The sequence below is a fragment of the Aplidium turbinatum genome, chromosome 3 (genome assembly GCF_918807975.1).
Source record: "Aplidium turbinatum chromosome 3, kaAplTurb1.1, whole genome shotgun sequence".
In the NCBI taxonomy this organism is placed as follows: Eukaryota; Metazoa; Chordata; class Ascidiacea; order Aplousobranchia; family Polyclinidae; genus Aplidium; species Aplidium turbinatum.
In genome coordinates, this window is record NC_137474.1 from 16,231,260 (window position 1) to 16,244,436 (window position 13,177).

The 13,177-nt window shown below is 39.3% G+C and overlaps 1 protein-coding gene across 1 annotated transcript in view; it reads right to left on the reverse strand.

The window, feature by feature from the left end:
* LOC145765911 (lysophospholipid acyltransferase 5-like) overlaps positions 1–10,475 on the reverse strand; it is a 37,336-nt gene extending 26,861 nt beyond the window's left edge. Inside the window, exons 1-3 of the mRNA XM_082577577.1 lie at positions 10,392–10,475; positions 5,145–5,252; positions 4,006–4,112 (exon numbers count right to left, since the gene is read on the reverse strand). Coding sequence (XP_082433703.1) covers positions 4,006–4,112; positions 5,145–5,252; positions 10,392–10,470 — 294 coding nt within the window. The 5' untranslated portion in view covers positions 10,471–10,475. The remainder of the gene's footprint in view (positions 1–4,005; positions 4,113–5,144; positions 5,253–10,391) is intronic.
* Between the last annotated feature and the right edge of the window lie 2,702 nt (positions 10,476–13,177).

The following is a 13,177-nucleotide window of genomic DNA, read 5'->3' on the forward strand; positions in this document are numbered from 1 at the left end:
AAAGGAGCCAGGTTTTTGGGTGTCAAAGGACGGAGATACAAGCTGTGGTGGTCGGGCAATGATATTGGGACCGGAGGAGTTGGGATTTTGGTAAAGGAAGAGCTATATGAAAATGTTGTTGAGGTTCGTAGACAGAGTGACAGAGTAATGGCGATAGTGATGGTGGTCGAGAATGTAGTGATGAGAATAATTTGTGCTTATGCACCACAAAGTGGAAGATCCGATGCAGAAAAAGAAAGGTTTTATGATGAAATGGCCTATGAATGGAGCACAAGAAGTGATCAGGAAATTGTATTGGGTCTTGGGGACTTTAATGGCCACGTTGGCCAACAAATTGATGGGTTTGAAGGTGTTCATGGAGGGTTTGGCGTGGGAGAAAGAAATCGCGATGGAAGGCGACTACTTGAGTTTTGTGATGAAAAGGACCTGTGTGTTGCAAATACCTGGTTTAAGAAAGAGGAAGGAAGAAAAGTGACTTTCAGTGCAGGTGGAAATGAAACCGAAATTGACTTTGGGTTGGTATGCAGGAAAAACAGAAAACTGATCAAAGATGTGAAAGCGATACCATGCGAACTTCAGCATAGGTTGGTGGTTATCGATTTGGACAAGAAAGGTCTGAAGAAAACTGTAAATAAAAAAAGGGTGATCAAAAGAAAAGTTTGGAAGTTAGAAGATGCCGACACAAGAGAAAGGTTTAAAAAGAGAGTTGAAAGTCTTGTTCACAACGATGTGAATGATGTATGGGGATCCTTCAAGAATGGAGTTTTGCAAGCTTGCGATGAAGTTTGTGGGAAAACAAAAGGCAGGATGGATCAAGGAGATACGTGGTGGTGGAATGAAGATGTGAGGGAAGTGATTGGGGAGAAAAAAGTCGCATACAAGGCTTGGTGCAGAAATAGATCAGAAGAAACTAAGCTCAAGTACAAGCAATTGAAAAATCGGGCAAAGAGAATAGTTGCAAAAGCTATGAAGAAAGAAGCTGAGCAGGAATTGACCAAATTAAAAAACAGTCCTAACGAAGTATATAAGTTTATGAAGGTTATGAAGCGGGATGGGAAATATGTAGATGGTGGACGATGTATTAAAGGAAGGGATGGAAAACTTGGTTTCAGTGAGAAAGATCGTGGAAGAATTTGGAAAGAACATATGGAGATGATAATGAACGAGGAAAACGATTGGGATCAAAATGTGGAAGCCGACGTGGTAGCAGGTCCATTAAAGAGAGTTACTCGAGAGGAGGTAACGCAAGCAATGAAGAAAATGAAATCGGGGAAGGCTCCTGGACTATCTGAAGTCACTGTGGAAATGATACGCGCAAGTGGAGAGACAGGACTGAAAGCAATGCAGGAAATCAGTCAACGTGTGTTAGATGGAAAAGGAATGCCAAATGAATGGAAGATGAGTGTGGTGATACCCATCTTCAAGGGAAAGGGTGATGTAATGGATTGTGGGTCATATAGGGGAATAAAACTGTTGGAGCATGCAATGAAGGTAGTGGAAAGGGTGTTGGAGAATAGAATAAGATCTGTGGTGAAGCTGGACGAGATGCAGTGTGGATTTATGCCTGGGAAGGGAACGACAGATGCTATTTTTATTTTGAGAAGGTTGCAAGAGGAATATCGAGACAAGGGTAAAAACTTGTACATGTGTTTCGTGGACATGGAAAAGGCGTTTGATAGAGTTCCAAGAAGAGTGATGGAATGGGCAATGAGAAAAAAAGTAATGCCAGAAGCTCTCGTGCAAGCCGTAATGGGTCTTTACGACGGTGCAAGGACGAGAGTTCGCGTTGGATCTGCCCTCTCAGACGAGTTTTCGGTGAAGGTTGGTGTACACCAGGGTTCTGTCCTCTCTCCTCTAATCTTTGCCATTGTGATTGATGTGATTACCGAATGTGTAAGAGAAGATTCATTAATGGAGATACTGTACGCCGATGATTTGGTTTTGTTGAGTGACACAATGGAAGATCTGAGAGGGAAATTTGAGAAGTGGAAGGAGTCGTTTGAATGTAAAGGTATGCGTGTGAACATCAAAAAGACAAAGGTCGTAATAAGCGGAACGGAAGGGGAAATCACAATGAGCAAAATTGACCCATGTGGCGTCTGCGGAAGAAGAGTGATGGCAAATTCTGTTACATGTACGAAATGCAAGAAATGGGTGCATGGAAGATGTGCAAAGATGAAGAGAGTGACATGCAGATCTGGAGATGGTTTTGAATGTGAAAGATGCAAGAAGATTGAGGAAGGAATGATTGGTCCTGTTGAAAAGCTGAATGACGAAGTTGAATCAGTAAATGCCTTTTGCTATCTAGGAGATAGATTGAATGCCAGTGGTGGTTGTGAAGCGGCAGTGACTGCAAGAGGAAGGTTTGGTTGGGTGAAATTCAGAGAGTGTCGAGAGTTGTTATGTGGTAGAAGATTTCCGTTGAAAATGAGAGGAAGAATTTATATTAGTTGTGTGAGATCTGCAATGCTGTACGGAAGTGAGACATGGTGCTTACGGGAAAACGAATTGGCGATTTTAAGAAGAACTGAGAGAGCGATGGTGAGAGCAATGTGTGGTGTAAAGCTGATGGACAAAAGGAATACCGAAGAACTTATGAGCTTGCTTGGGTTGAATGAGAGTGTTGATAAGTTGGCAAAAGCGAATGGAGTGAGGTGGTATGGGCATGTTTTGAGAAGGGATGAAGATGATGTTTTGAGAAGAGCGCTGGAGTTGCGAGTGGAGGGTCGTAGAAAACAAGGAAGACCAAAGAAAACATGGAAAAAGCAAGTTGAGGAAGAAAGCAGCAAGGTGGGCTTGACAAGAGAGGACGCGCTAGACAGATCGATGTGGAGGCAGGGTGTGAAGACGATTGCGGCACTTGGAGGTGAATCCGGCCACCCTCGGTAACGGGGACATCACCGGATTAAAACTGGACTACTACTTTTAGTAAACCTTTTCGTCTCTTGTTTCATGCTAATAAATCTAGTTCGTTGCTAAACTTTATGTTGTGCTTAGCTTAAAGAGTCGCAGTCCATCAACCGCTAGCTAACGCAGACGCATGACATGTGTTTGCTTAACCGAAGTGGTCGAGTTTTGTTTATAATAATTGACATTTGCTGAATTTACTTTGCTGCTGATGAAACACGCTTTCGCCCCCACGGCCAAAAAATAGTTAGGCGCCTATGATTTTGAACAATAACGCACTCTAACAACTCACAAAACACTTCTGTTTATCTCATGATTAACCTCTATTGTTAACCATGAAAAATGTTGTTTTGATGTAAAACACATATTTTGAACGAACCCAGACAACAAAAATGACTGATTTTGCCGTCTGGGAAGGCACTCAAAGGTAAACACTGGATAAAATGCAAGAATGCAAAAGAAACGATAGCCTATTGTGGAATAAAATACAAAATTCTCTAAATAAACAGAAGGCGTCGTTCGTTGGATTTACAGAAAGATTTTGTTGGATTACTGAAGGATTATCGTTGGATTTTTAAAAAATTGCCGAATAGGGAACTAACTGATAAAGACTGTAGCCAAATAGGGAACTAGCCCAATCGGACTAGCCAAATCGGGCTGTAGCCGAATAGGTTAATAGCCGAATCGGACTAGCCCAATCGGACTAGCCCAATCGGACTAGCCGAAACGGGCCATTCCGACTCTTCTCAATACATCAGTTCATTTTGATACTTTAGGATACAGAAAATAAAAAAATAATAGACTTCAGTTCACCGAAAGGGTTCAAAAATATGAAAACGTGTCAATGTATAAAGATGTGTTGTATATACAAAATACATGAGTATCCGACAAAAAGACTTGATTCTGATGCAAAATTTTAAAAGTAACGTAAATCAATGTGTCAAATTCCCTCTGTATTATATATGTTGTGTGTCAAACACAATATAAAATGTGTGTCAAATATAACACCTTGTTCAACTGATAAATTTTTAACCTGAAAATTGCCATTGTTAAAGATATTATACCACAAATCAAAAAATTATGCACATTACAACCTACCAATTGAAATGCAAAAGAAGTTGCCACTGAAAGAACAGAGGCTCCCAAGATTACAAATATGAGGTATTGAACAACAATACATATTAAAGAATGGTACAAATCAAATCCTGAAAATACAAAGCAAATCTGTTTAACAGTTAGCAATAGTAACTTCTAGACCAGGGGTCACTAAACCACAACCTGCAGGCAGGGTTCGGCCAGTGAAATTAGTTTGCCTGGTCCGCCACACACATATATAAAACAAATAGGTTAGAAAGACAAAAAGCGATAAAGTGTTCAAGCCTTTAATTTACTGTAATAAGTCCTTATTTTCTATCAGATTGCTTTGAAAATACTTTTATTTCTAAAAGATGAAGCGTATGTGACTGAGAATTTGTGTTAAATTTTTATTTTTTTTAAACAACTGAATTTGTGAATTGTTAATACATTATATAGCCTATAGCTTGACATTTCATACACACTGTTGAATCACCATGGGTTGCATTGCATTAAAATAAAGGAAGTGACTATTTTTCCACACTTGTTGCCATGGTTACAATCAGGTGTTGCCAGAGTTAGGATTAAAGTTAGGAAGAGTTAAGGTAAGGGTTAGAGTTAGGAATAAGATTAGGGTTTTGATCTTCGCCCAGGACTAAAAAAAAATTCAAAATACAAGTTTTTGTTTTCAACAGCTTTAAACTTTTCTCAAATTAGGGCAGAATTCCCTATCTGGCAACACTATTGAGGCTATTATTACACTATATAGTGTAAATATAGCCACAGCCTAAAATAAAGGTCATCCTGCCTAAAAAAATCTCTTCTGAGCAGTCATCTGGCCTTTTGTCAAAAAACTGTGGTGACTCCTATTCTAGACCATTACACTGGATGCAACTCTCAATGTACTGTAGTTCCCTTATTTCTACCCCAGTGAACTTGACCATAAGCAGAAACCATATGAGCTTTCAGTTCAGTTTGTTTTCATTTCTGACCATCAAAAAAACAACAATGTATCATATGTCAAACATGATATAGCAGAGGTCTAGAAAAAAGTAGAAGCAACAAAATGGGCTAAAGGTAGGCTACCCATGATGTATATTTTCATATTTAGTGAGCAAAATATCAAAAAACACAAACTAATTCTTTAAAAGCAAACAGCATACCATAATTCCAGTATAACAGCACGAGGCCAGTGATGCAAAAAAAACAAAACTTGAGAGATGCATTCTTTTTGAAAGGAAGCAATCGATGGGTCAAACTAATGATGTAACCTGAAAATGATCACAATAGTTAATGATCGCTATTTCATCTAAGCCTTAAATGTTGAGTGTCAATGCAAAAAAATAAAAGTACATTAATTAAAGAAAAATTAACAATCTATTTAAAAATAAAAAGATTCTATTTGAATAAGAGTACTGATGAAGCGCCCTTTACAATACGATGGTGAAAGCTTTACAAATAAATTTTATTTAGTTGCCAACCTAATTGCTTTAGAAGTCAGAAGCAATAAATAAAACAAAGTTAAGCAAAACTAAAATATTCACACTATATATATACCAGGGGTGCAACTTAATTCGTACCATGAACAATTCATACCGTCAGTTCAAACCTTGAAAAGATCGAGAGAAAAAATAAAAAAACCGAAGTCGCTGATTGCGGTTTCCGCAAACATTTTAAAAGGGTATCGGAGTATCGGTTAGGTATTGGTATCCGCAAACAAACAAACTGAAAAGATTGAGAGAAAAAAAATAGAACATCGCTGATCGCAGTTTCCGTTTTTACGCAAACATTTTAAAATATTCAGTAATAATCCTAAGAGTTTGCCAAAGTCGATGATCGCAGTTTCCCCAAACATTTTAAAAGGGTTAGGGTTGGGGTTGATTGGGGTTTCCACAAACATTCAAAAAGGGTTAGGGTGTTTCCGCAAACAAACAAACTGAAAAGATCGAGAGAAAAAAATAGAACAAAGCCGAAGTCCGTGATTGCAGTTTCCGTTTTTCCGCAAGCATTTTAAAATTTCCGGTAATGATCCTAAGAGTTTGCCGAAGACGCTGATCGCAGTTTCCGCAAACATTTTAAAAGGGTTAGGGTTAATAGGAGTTTTCGCAAACATTTTAAAAGGGTTAGGGTTGATTGAAGTTTCCGCAAACATTTTAAAATTTCTGATAATGATGCTAAGAGTTTTTGTTTGTTTGCGGAAAATTTTTAAATGTTTGCAAAAGCTGCGATCAGCAACCTCGGCTTTTTTAATTTTTTCTCTTGATCTTTTCAAGGTACGAACTGACGGTACCAATTAGGTTGCATCCATATACCAGTACATTGCAGTCTTCGAAATTAGCCTCGGCAATTGCCGACGCAGATGCGTGAATGGCGCATTAGCGTCGGCAATAAAAATGCCGAGGCCACACGAGCGGTTGTAAGGTTAGGGTTGGACATTCCTCCCAGTCATTATGCCACAGCCATAGATTTTTTCCTTAGTCAACACCCTGATGGAGCTCTGCGAAAAAGGCGTGTGGATGGGTATCAAAGCAAGAAAGCCGCAAAACGTGGACGTTCCATTGCGAACGGCAAAGACAGTGTAAATTTACAGCCCAGCGATGAGCCTCTTGATGTATCTGATGACGCGACAACCTCATCCTCCGATACAGCAGCTGATGATTTCGATTCTGACAGCTAGTTCTTTATCAAACTGACTTTGTGTTGCTCGTACTTGTGCCAAAATTATGTTAGTGTACTGCATAGCATCTTTTCACATATAAACTAGGTGGGCACTTGCCCACCTAGTCCCTTTGCTTGCCCCCCTAGCCCTTTCTTTGCCCACCTAGTTTGAAACTAGGTGGGCAATTTTTAAGACTTAATTTTTGTTTAGATCCAAGTTAAAGAATGAAAAGCTAAATTCAGTGGTTCTCAACCTTCTTTGGCTGTTACCCTAATCTCCGCCCTGAAGTGAGCCAATTACCCCCAAGATCAATTTTCAAAAACAACGTGTTTATTGCTATGAATTTCAAAGGGCTAACTATGACAATCAAAATGCAATACAATGCTGAATACAAGATGACAATGCGTGGTAAGCATTCAATGCGAAGGTTGGACCTGGACTTCAGCCGCCAGCTTTGTGATCCTGGGCTTTGTGGTACTGAGGGTGATTCTTGTGTCGCTTTCGACATCCAGGCGATTGGGCTTCTTTGTCTTCATTCCCAAGAGGGCCAAGACAGTTGAAAACCTTTGTTCACAGCGATACGTTGTTGAAAAAGATGTCAGGATATTTAATGCAGTGTCGCTAATGTTGGTGCGTCCTGGAGTCTGCCAAACCAGAAGGGTTCCAATCCAAGCCTTTCCCCTTGAAATCAAGTTTCAACGCTTCGTTCATTCGGAGAGTAATAAATTCTTTTTTGGCCGGAAAGTCGTCATCATCTACCTGGCTGTCATCACATGTGAAGGGCTCAGCGCAACATTGGAGACGCCGTGCCCAAGCCATGTCCAAATTCGAAAAGTAGTTGGCCAATGTCCATCTTCTTGGCTTGCTGGTTTAAGTGGTCAGCTATGTCGTCCTTCAACGCCGCTGTCAACTCAAGTCCATTGCCTTCGAAGTGCATGTCAAGCGTCTGAAACTGCACTACTGTGCCTCTTCCAACTCGGTTGTTCCACAATTTAACCTTCGCGATAAACACAGCTACGGCTATTTTGGTGTCGATCACAGTTACATTCTTGCCTTGAATTAAAATATTGCCTTTGTTTAATTCACCAAAGATTTCAGCCAGGTAGCACAGCTGGGAAATCCACTGTTGGTTAGGGAAATATTCAGCCAAGTCGGACTTCTTTTCTATCAGAAAAACATGGACAGACTCACGAAGTTCGACCAAGCGGGTTAACACCTTGCCACGAGACAGCCATCGTACTTGTGTGTGGTACAGTAATGCTTCGTATCTTTCTCCCACCTTCTTGCACAGTTCCTTGAAAAGACGGCTGTTCAATTCCTTCGCTTTTATAAAGTTCGCATCCTTCACTTGCTTCATTGTTTCCAAATAGGGTCTCGTTACCCCCCAAAATAGGCAAATTACCCCCCGGGGATAATTTACCCTCAGGTTGGGAACCATTGAGCTAAATGGAAAGCTTTAGCATACATTTAGAACATATGAGCCTACCTTTAACCTACTTATAATATCCTTAATGTTCCATTCAAGCAGATTAATTATCAATTTGTGTTGTGAGTACCTCAAATTTTGTGTGAGATTCTATATGTCTAAATTACCGAGGTTTGTTTCCTGATTTTCATCAAAATAAAATACCAGCTCTTTAGAATCATCTAATTCTGCAAAGATTCAACTCATTATAGTATCTTAGCAGTTGTGTTTCATATAGGCTATTAGCCTATTACCATAGTTGTTTCTTTTTACTTTATAGTGCAAGAGACCTCTGCAACTAAATGTTGCTGAATTAAATTTTATTACATTAATATTTAGAAAATATTGTGGGCGGGGATGAATATAGGAATCAATTATGGGTCTCAAAAGTTTATTCTAGTTATAATATGCCTTTTCACCCACAATTTGCCTGAGAAATCTACATTTTTAAGGTTACATGTTTTACGCTCGGGAAAAAAATGCCCTTTGTTCCATCATTTACGTGCGAAAAGTGCCCTTTTTAACATAACTCTCGCGCTAAAAGTGCCCTTTTTTGAAAATTTGCCCACCTAGTCCCAATTTGTGAAAAGATGCTATGGTGTACTGTATACGTAAATCCAGGCAATCTTCTCGCAGGGAGATGTTATTCAATACAATTTATTTTATTTTTCTTTGCCAGAATGCAAAAGAAATGATATTATGAAAAAGAAATACAGCAACAAAACCAACAAAAGGAAAAGGTGGCAAAACCTTAATGGTTTAAAAGACGTGCACAAAAAGATTTAATGTTGCGGTATATGCATCGATAAATATAGTTAAGCACAGCAACCATTAATTTGTTACCGGTACCTGGTTGCGCAATTAATGTTATTTTATAATAATTCAATGTCGCTAGAAGTTGAATTAATGTAAAACAAACGTAAATTTCTTATTGGGCATTGTTGTTACACAATATAACCCGCCTGGAAAATTAAGTCGATTTGTGCTGACTCGAACGTTGAATCAACCCAAAATTAACTTTCTTCCCCCTCCCCCCGTGAGTTATTTAACGTGAATTACTGTAACAGCGTGCGTATCGCGTCGCTCACTTTATCGCTAGGCTACTTTTGGTATTATTACATCACAATAAATTAAACAGTTGCGGTTGTGATAGACAACTCTAGTATATTTTTCGCTTCTCGTTTGACACGTTTTGGTACAATCTTTTTTGTAATAAACGTTCACAGCAATTGCCGAGGCAATTTCAACTTTTGCCGTTTGGGCTCGGCAACGTTTTTGCCGAAGTAAAAATATGCTAATTTTGAAGACTGCATTGATGAAACTATTGTTTAAACTAAGTATAGTGACTTTTTACAGTCACCAAACTAACTTGTTTACAGCAAAATGTAGTGAGTTGAAACAAAAATCACGCGCAAGTTTTGTTGGCAAATGTGGTTATAACTCCTTATGACAAACGAAAACTTACCCATGATAGAAATTCTCAAAGTCTAACAAATTTAAAAAACTCTAACTTTATTACTCATATTTTAACAGACATAAAAAAATTGAACTATACTACTCAAACTAAAAATTCATCAAAAAAATGCTGTCGGGCCGTGTTAATCTGATATCCTTCAGAATCTCAATCCAAAAAACAGCGCACAAGCCACCAATTTAGTTGAAAAAAAACTATTGAGTTTAGAGATGATATATACCGTATGCTTTTTCATGGTTGTTTTTCTCCCATTCTTTGTTTTAGAAAAAGTGAAAACAAGAATACGTTTTGCTGAACAGTGAATGTGTGCATATAGCCTCAGAGGCCATATATTCACAATATGGTAAGAATAGCCATTGCGTAAATATTTTGCAAGGTCGAAACGGTGTGCACTGTCTGCAGTTATGGACACTCTTGTCTTCGATTGATCACTTTACTGGAGGCACCTTGCTATGCACTGCGCAAAGCTCACTGCTTGCAGTTTGAGCACTTTGGCAAGGTTGGCAGCAGTACCATTTTTGGTGTTTAGCTACCACAAATGGGAAAATGTCACATGGAGGTATATATCTTCATGGCCATTCCAGTGTACCTAGTGCACTGAGGAGACCGGAAGGTCGAAACAGTGTGCACTGTCTGCAGTTATTGTAAATTAAGTTTTTTATAGCAACTACTCTAAAGTGGCTAAATTCATGATAAATTAACCATAAAGAGTTTGATGCAAAATTTTTTATATTTACGGAGTGAATATAATGATTTCGCATACAGTACAGGAAATTTCCTATCATGAGGTACATATATATAGCCTACCATACCTGCATAGACAGTTAGCAGCAACTTGACAGCAGGGACAGATGTACCCAAAGCATCACTAAGGTTGACAATTACTTCCATATTAAACATACTGGTCTAAAAATGCAAAGTAGAATGTCAACACAGTTCAACTTTAACAGAATAACTACCTAAACAACTTAGTTTGTTAGTGCTTCGGTTGGCATCTAGGCTCTCTACGACATAATGGCCTGTTCCTCAGCTACACAAATTTTTAAACAGAGTTTTAATTACAATCTAAAAAATTTTGTCTTGCAGCCCGGCACTGCACCAAAATCAATTGATTTTCAACAGACCAACACTTCAACACAAATTGACAAATCGACACACTTTAAGCTTTACTTGGCTGCAGCAGATGTGCATGTTCTGCGGTAAGCACTTTAACGGCAAAATTTCATTAACTGTCGAGAAAACCTCGAGCCAATCAGAAGCTACGTTGTCTGTGACGTAAGAACGTCAAAATCATGAATGATCATCGCACTGTGTTTACTTGCCAGCGCATACAATTATTATTATTGTTGTTGTAGTGGTTCACTTCTGTGAAAGATGGCATGAAGTCCACTTAAGACTATGCAGAGAAACAGCAACAAAACTTCTTGTTGCACAGAAACGAGCATATGGTCGTATAAGTCTTCCAGTTCACTTAATCTAAATCAGGGGTGACGAACCTTTTTGCGGTCGCGGGCCACTTTGTCAATTACACATGGTTATCGGGCCACACAACTTAGCGCTTGTCAAAATTCTATGACGTCACATATTGGAATCGACCAAAAATACAAAGTGAAGTTGGTGAATAGTGTTTTAACAACTTTGCCTTATAGCTTTCCTTTTTCTAACTGTATACCTTGAAAGTTAGTGTTTAGGGCAAGAAAATAGCAAAGGAAAGGTGTACCAGTGAATGCATAAAACAGCTTTGAGATGTCTTTAATGCATGAGCGATTGTTAAATAGTTTTGCGGGCCTCACAAAACTCTTTGACGGGCCGCAGGTTCGTCACCTCTGATCTAAATCTTCAACCACCTGGCGTGAGCCTGGATACGACAAAAAAACTGCTCTTCATCTTCGGTACTATAAATCCCAATAACTTTGTGAAATTACTTTAATCAAACATACTTCTAGCTGAAATGTGTAAGTCTGCACTCTGCCACATTTAAAAGTTTAGCTCAATTAGCTCCAACTGCCTTTGTCTAAATCTTTTCTCAACTTTTTCTGCCGCTGCGGTACCCAAAATATATAATTTTTGTTTAACATGTGCGGTATTAACTTTTTGTAAATAGCCAATGCACTATGGCACTTCCACTATTGTTAGGCCAGATCATCATCCATGTGTCTCTCCTCCCCTTGCCTAGATGAGACCTGCCATTTGTCCTCGCAACCCTTTTTTTCCCGACCAAACTGAGAAGTTTAGAGTTTCGTTATTTGTTGGATGTAAGTAGACGCATGCTAACAGTTTTTACCACCTTAACACACTAAACCAGCTTCTGCTCAACATAGCCTACAGTTTTCAATTTTTGTCCCAGGAATTAACTCTTCAAGCAATACTTTCCCTAGTTTGTGTGTGCATTAACATCCTCAATTATATGTCGTCGTTAACAATTGCGACATTTGTGAATTCATTTGAGGCTTTGGTCATCGAAATCAATATATTTGAACTAACAAATTCAGTCCACAACACTTTCCATTAGGCTGTTATTTAACACTAGCACGTTAAGTTAAGCACGCATATGTGCTGCGATTTGTGACCGTGTTAGCAACTGAAAAAAACCTTGGTGTGAAGATCACAGAACTGTGCTTGCAACTGCACGGTGTTATCAACGTGCAAAACAACTCGGCTCCAGGTCCCCTGCGGTCACAGACACGCATATTATCCCTGAATTGGGGGGTATCGCGTTTGCCAATCGCTCATTGTCGCCTGGTTTGATTGCAAACAAGTCAATTCTATGTAGTTGCTTTCTTCATTGCGTCCAGAGTTGTTGCACCATAAGCAGCCCTCATTGCATCCGCATGCTCTCCATAACGGTGAGTGTAGGGGTTTGGTTTCGCACGTTTTTGTGGCAGTGGATCACACGCAACTTTTCTATCCGATCCGCGCTTTGGTTTTGCCTTCAGAGATTTAGGCCGAGTATCCTCCCTTGCGATTGTTAATCCAGCGTCTTGGCAGATTGATAGAACATCAGCTGTCATTGCATCTATCCGAGTGACTGTATCATTTATCAATGTGTGATCGTTAACACGATACAGAACATTACACAATCGATCTACAGATGCATGAACATCCCTCATAGATGTCATAGGTGTCATAGGTGTGGTAGGTGATGCATTGCTCGGTCCAGGGGCGTCGTGGTTTATGGATTCAACATTGGTGGCAAAATCGAAAGACGGTTGCACAACACTTTGTGGAGAATGTGATGGGCAAGGCACCGCTAACTTACCAACCACGTCGGGATCGAGCACAATCAACACAGATTTGGTGTACCACGTTGGAAAGGATTCCCAACGAACATTTGCCACATTATGAATAATGGCAAACATATGTTTGCAAGGAAGAAAATTGAGTTGGAAATCTTGGCATGTGCAGTTTGGCGCACAGTTGCAACTGCCAAAGGTTGTTCTGTAACGTACTTCTGATGAAGTGCTTTTCACAACAAACGTATCTCCATCTTGAACAATGGAGCTTGCGGTGACGTCTTGGGATGAAATGATACGATTCAAACATTCGTGAATGAAATGTTTGGGCCGATTTTTCAAGTAATTAGGAATCGAAGAGTTAT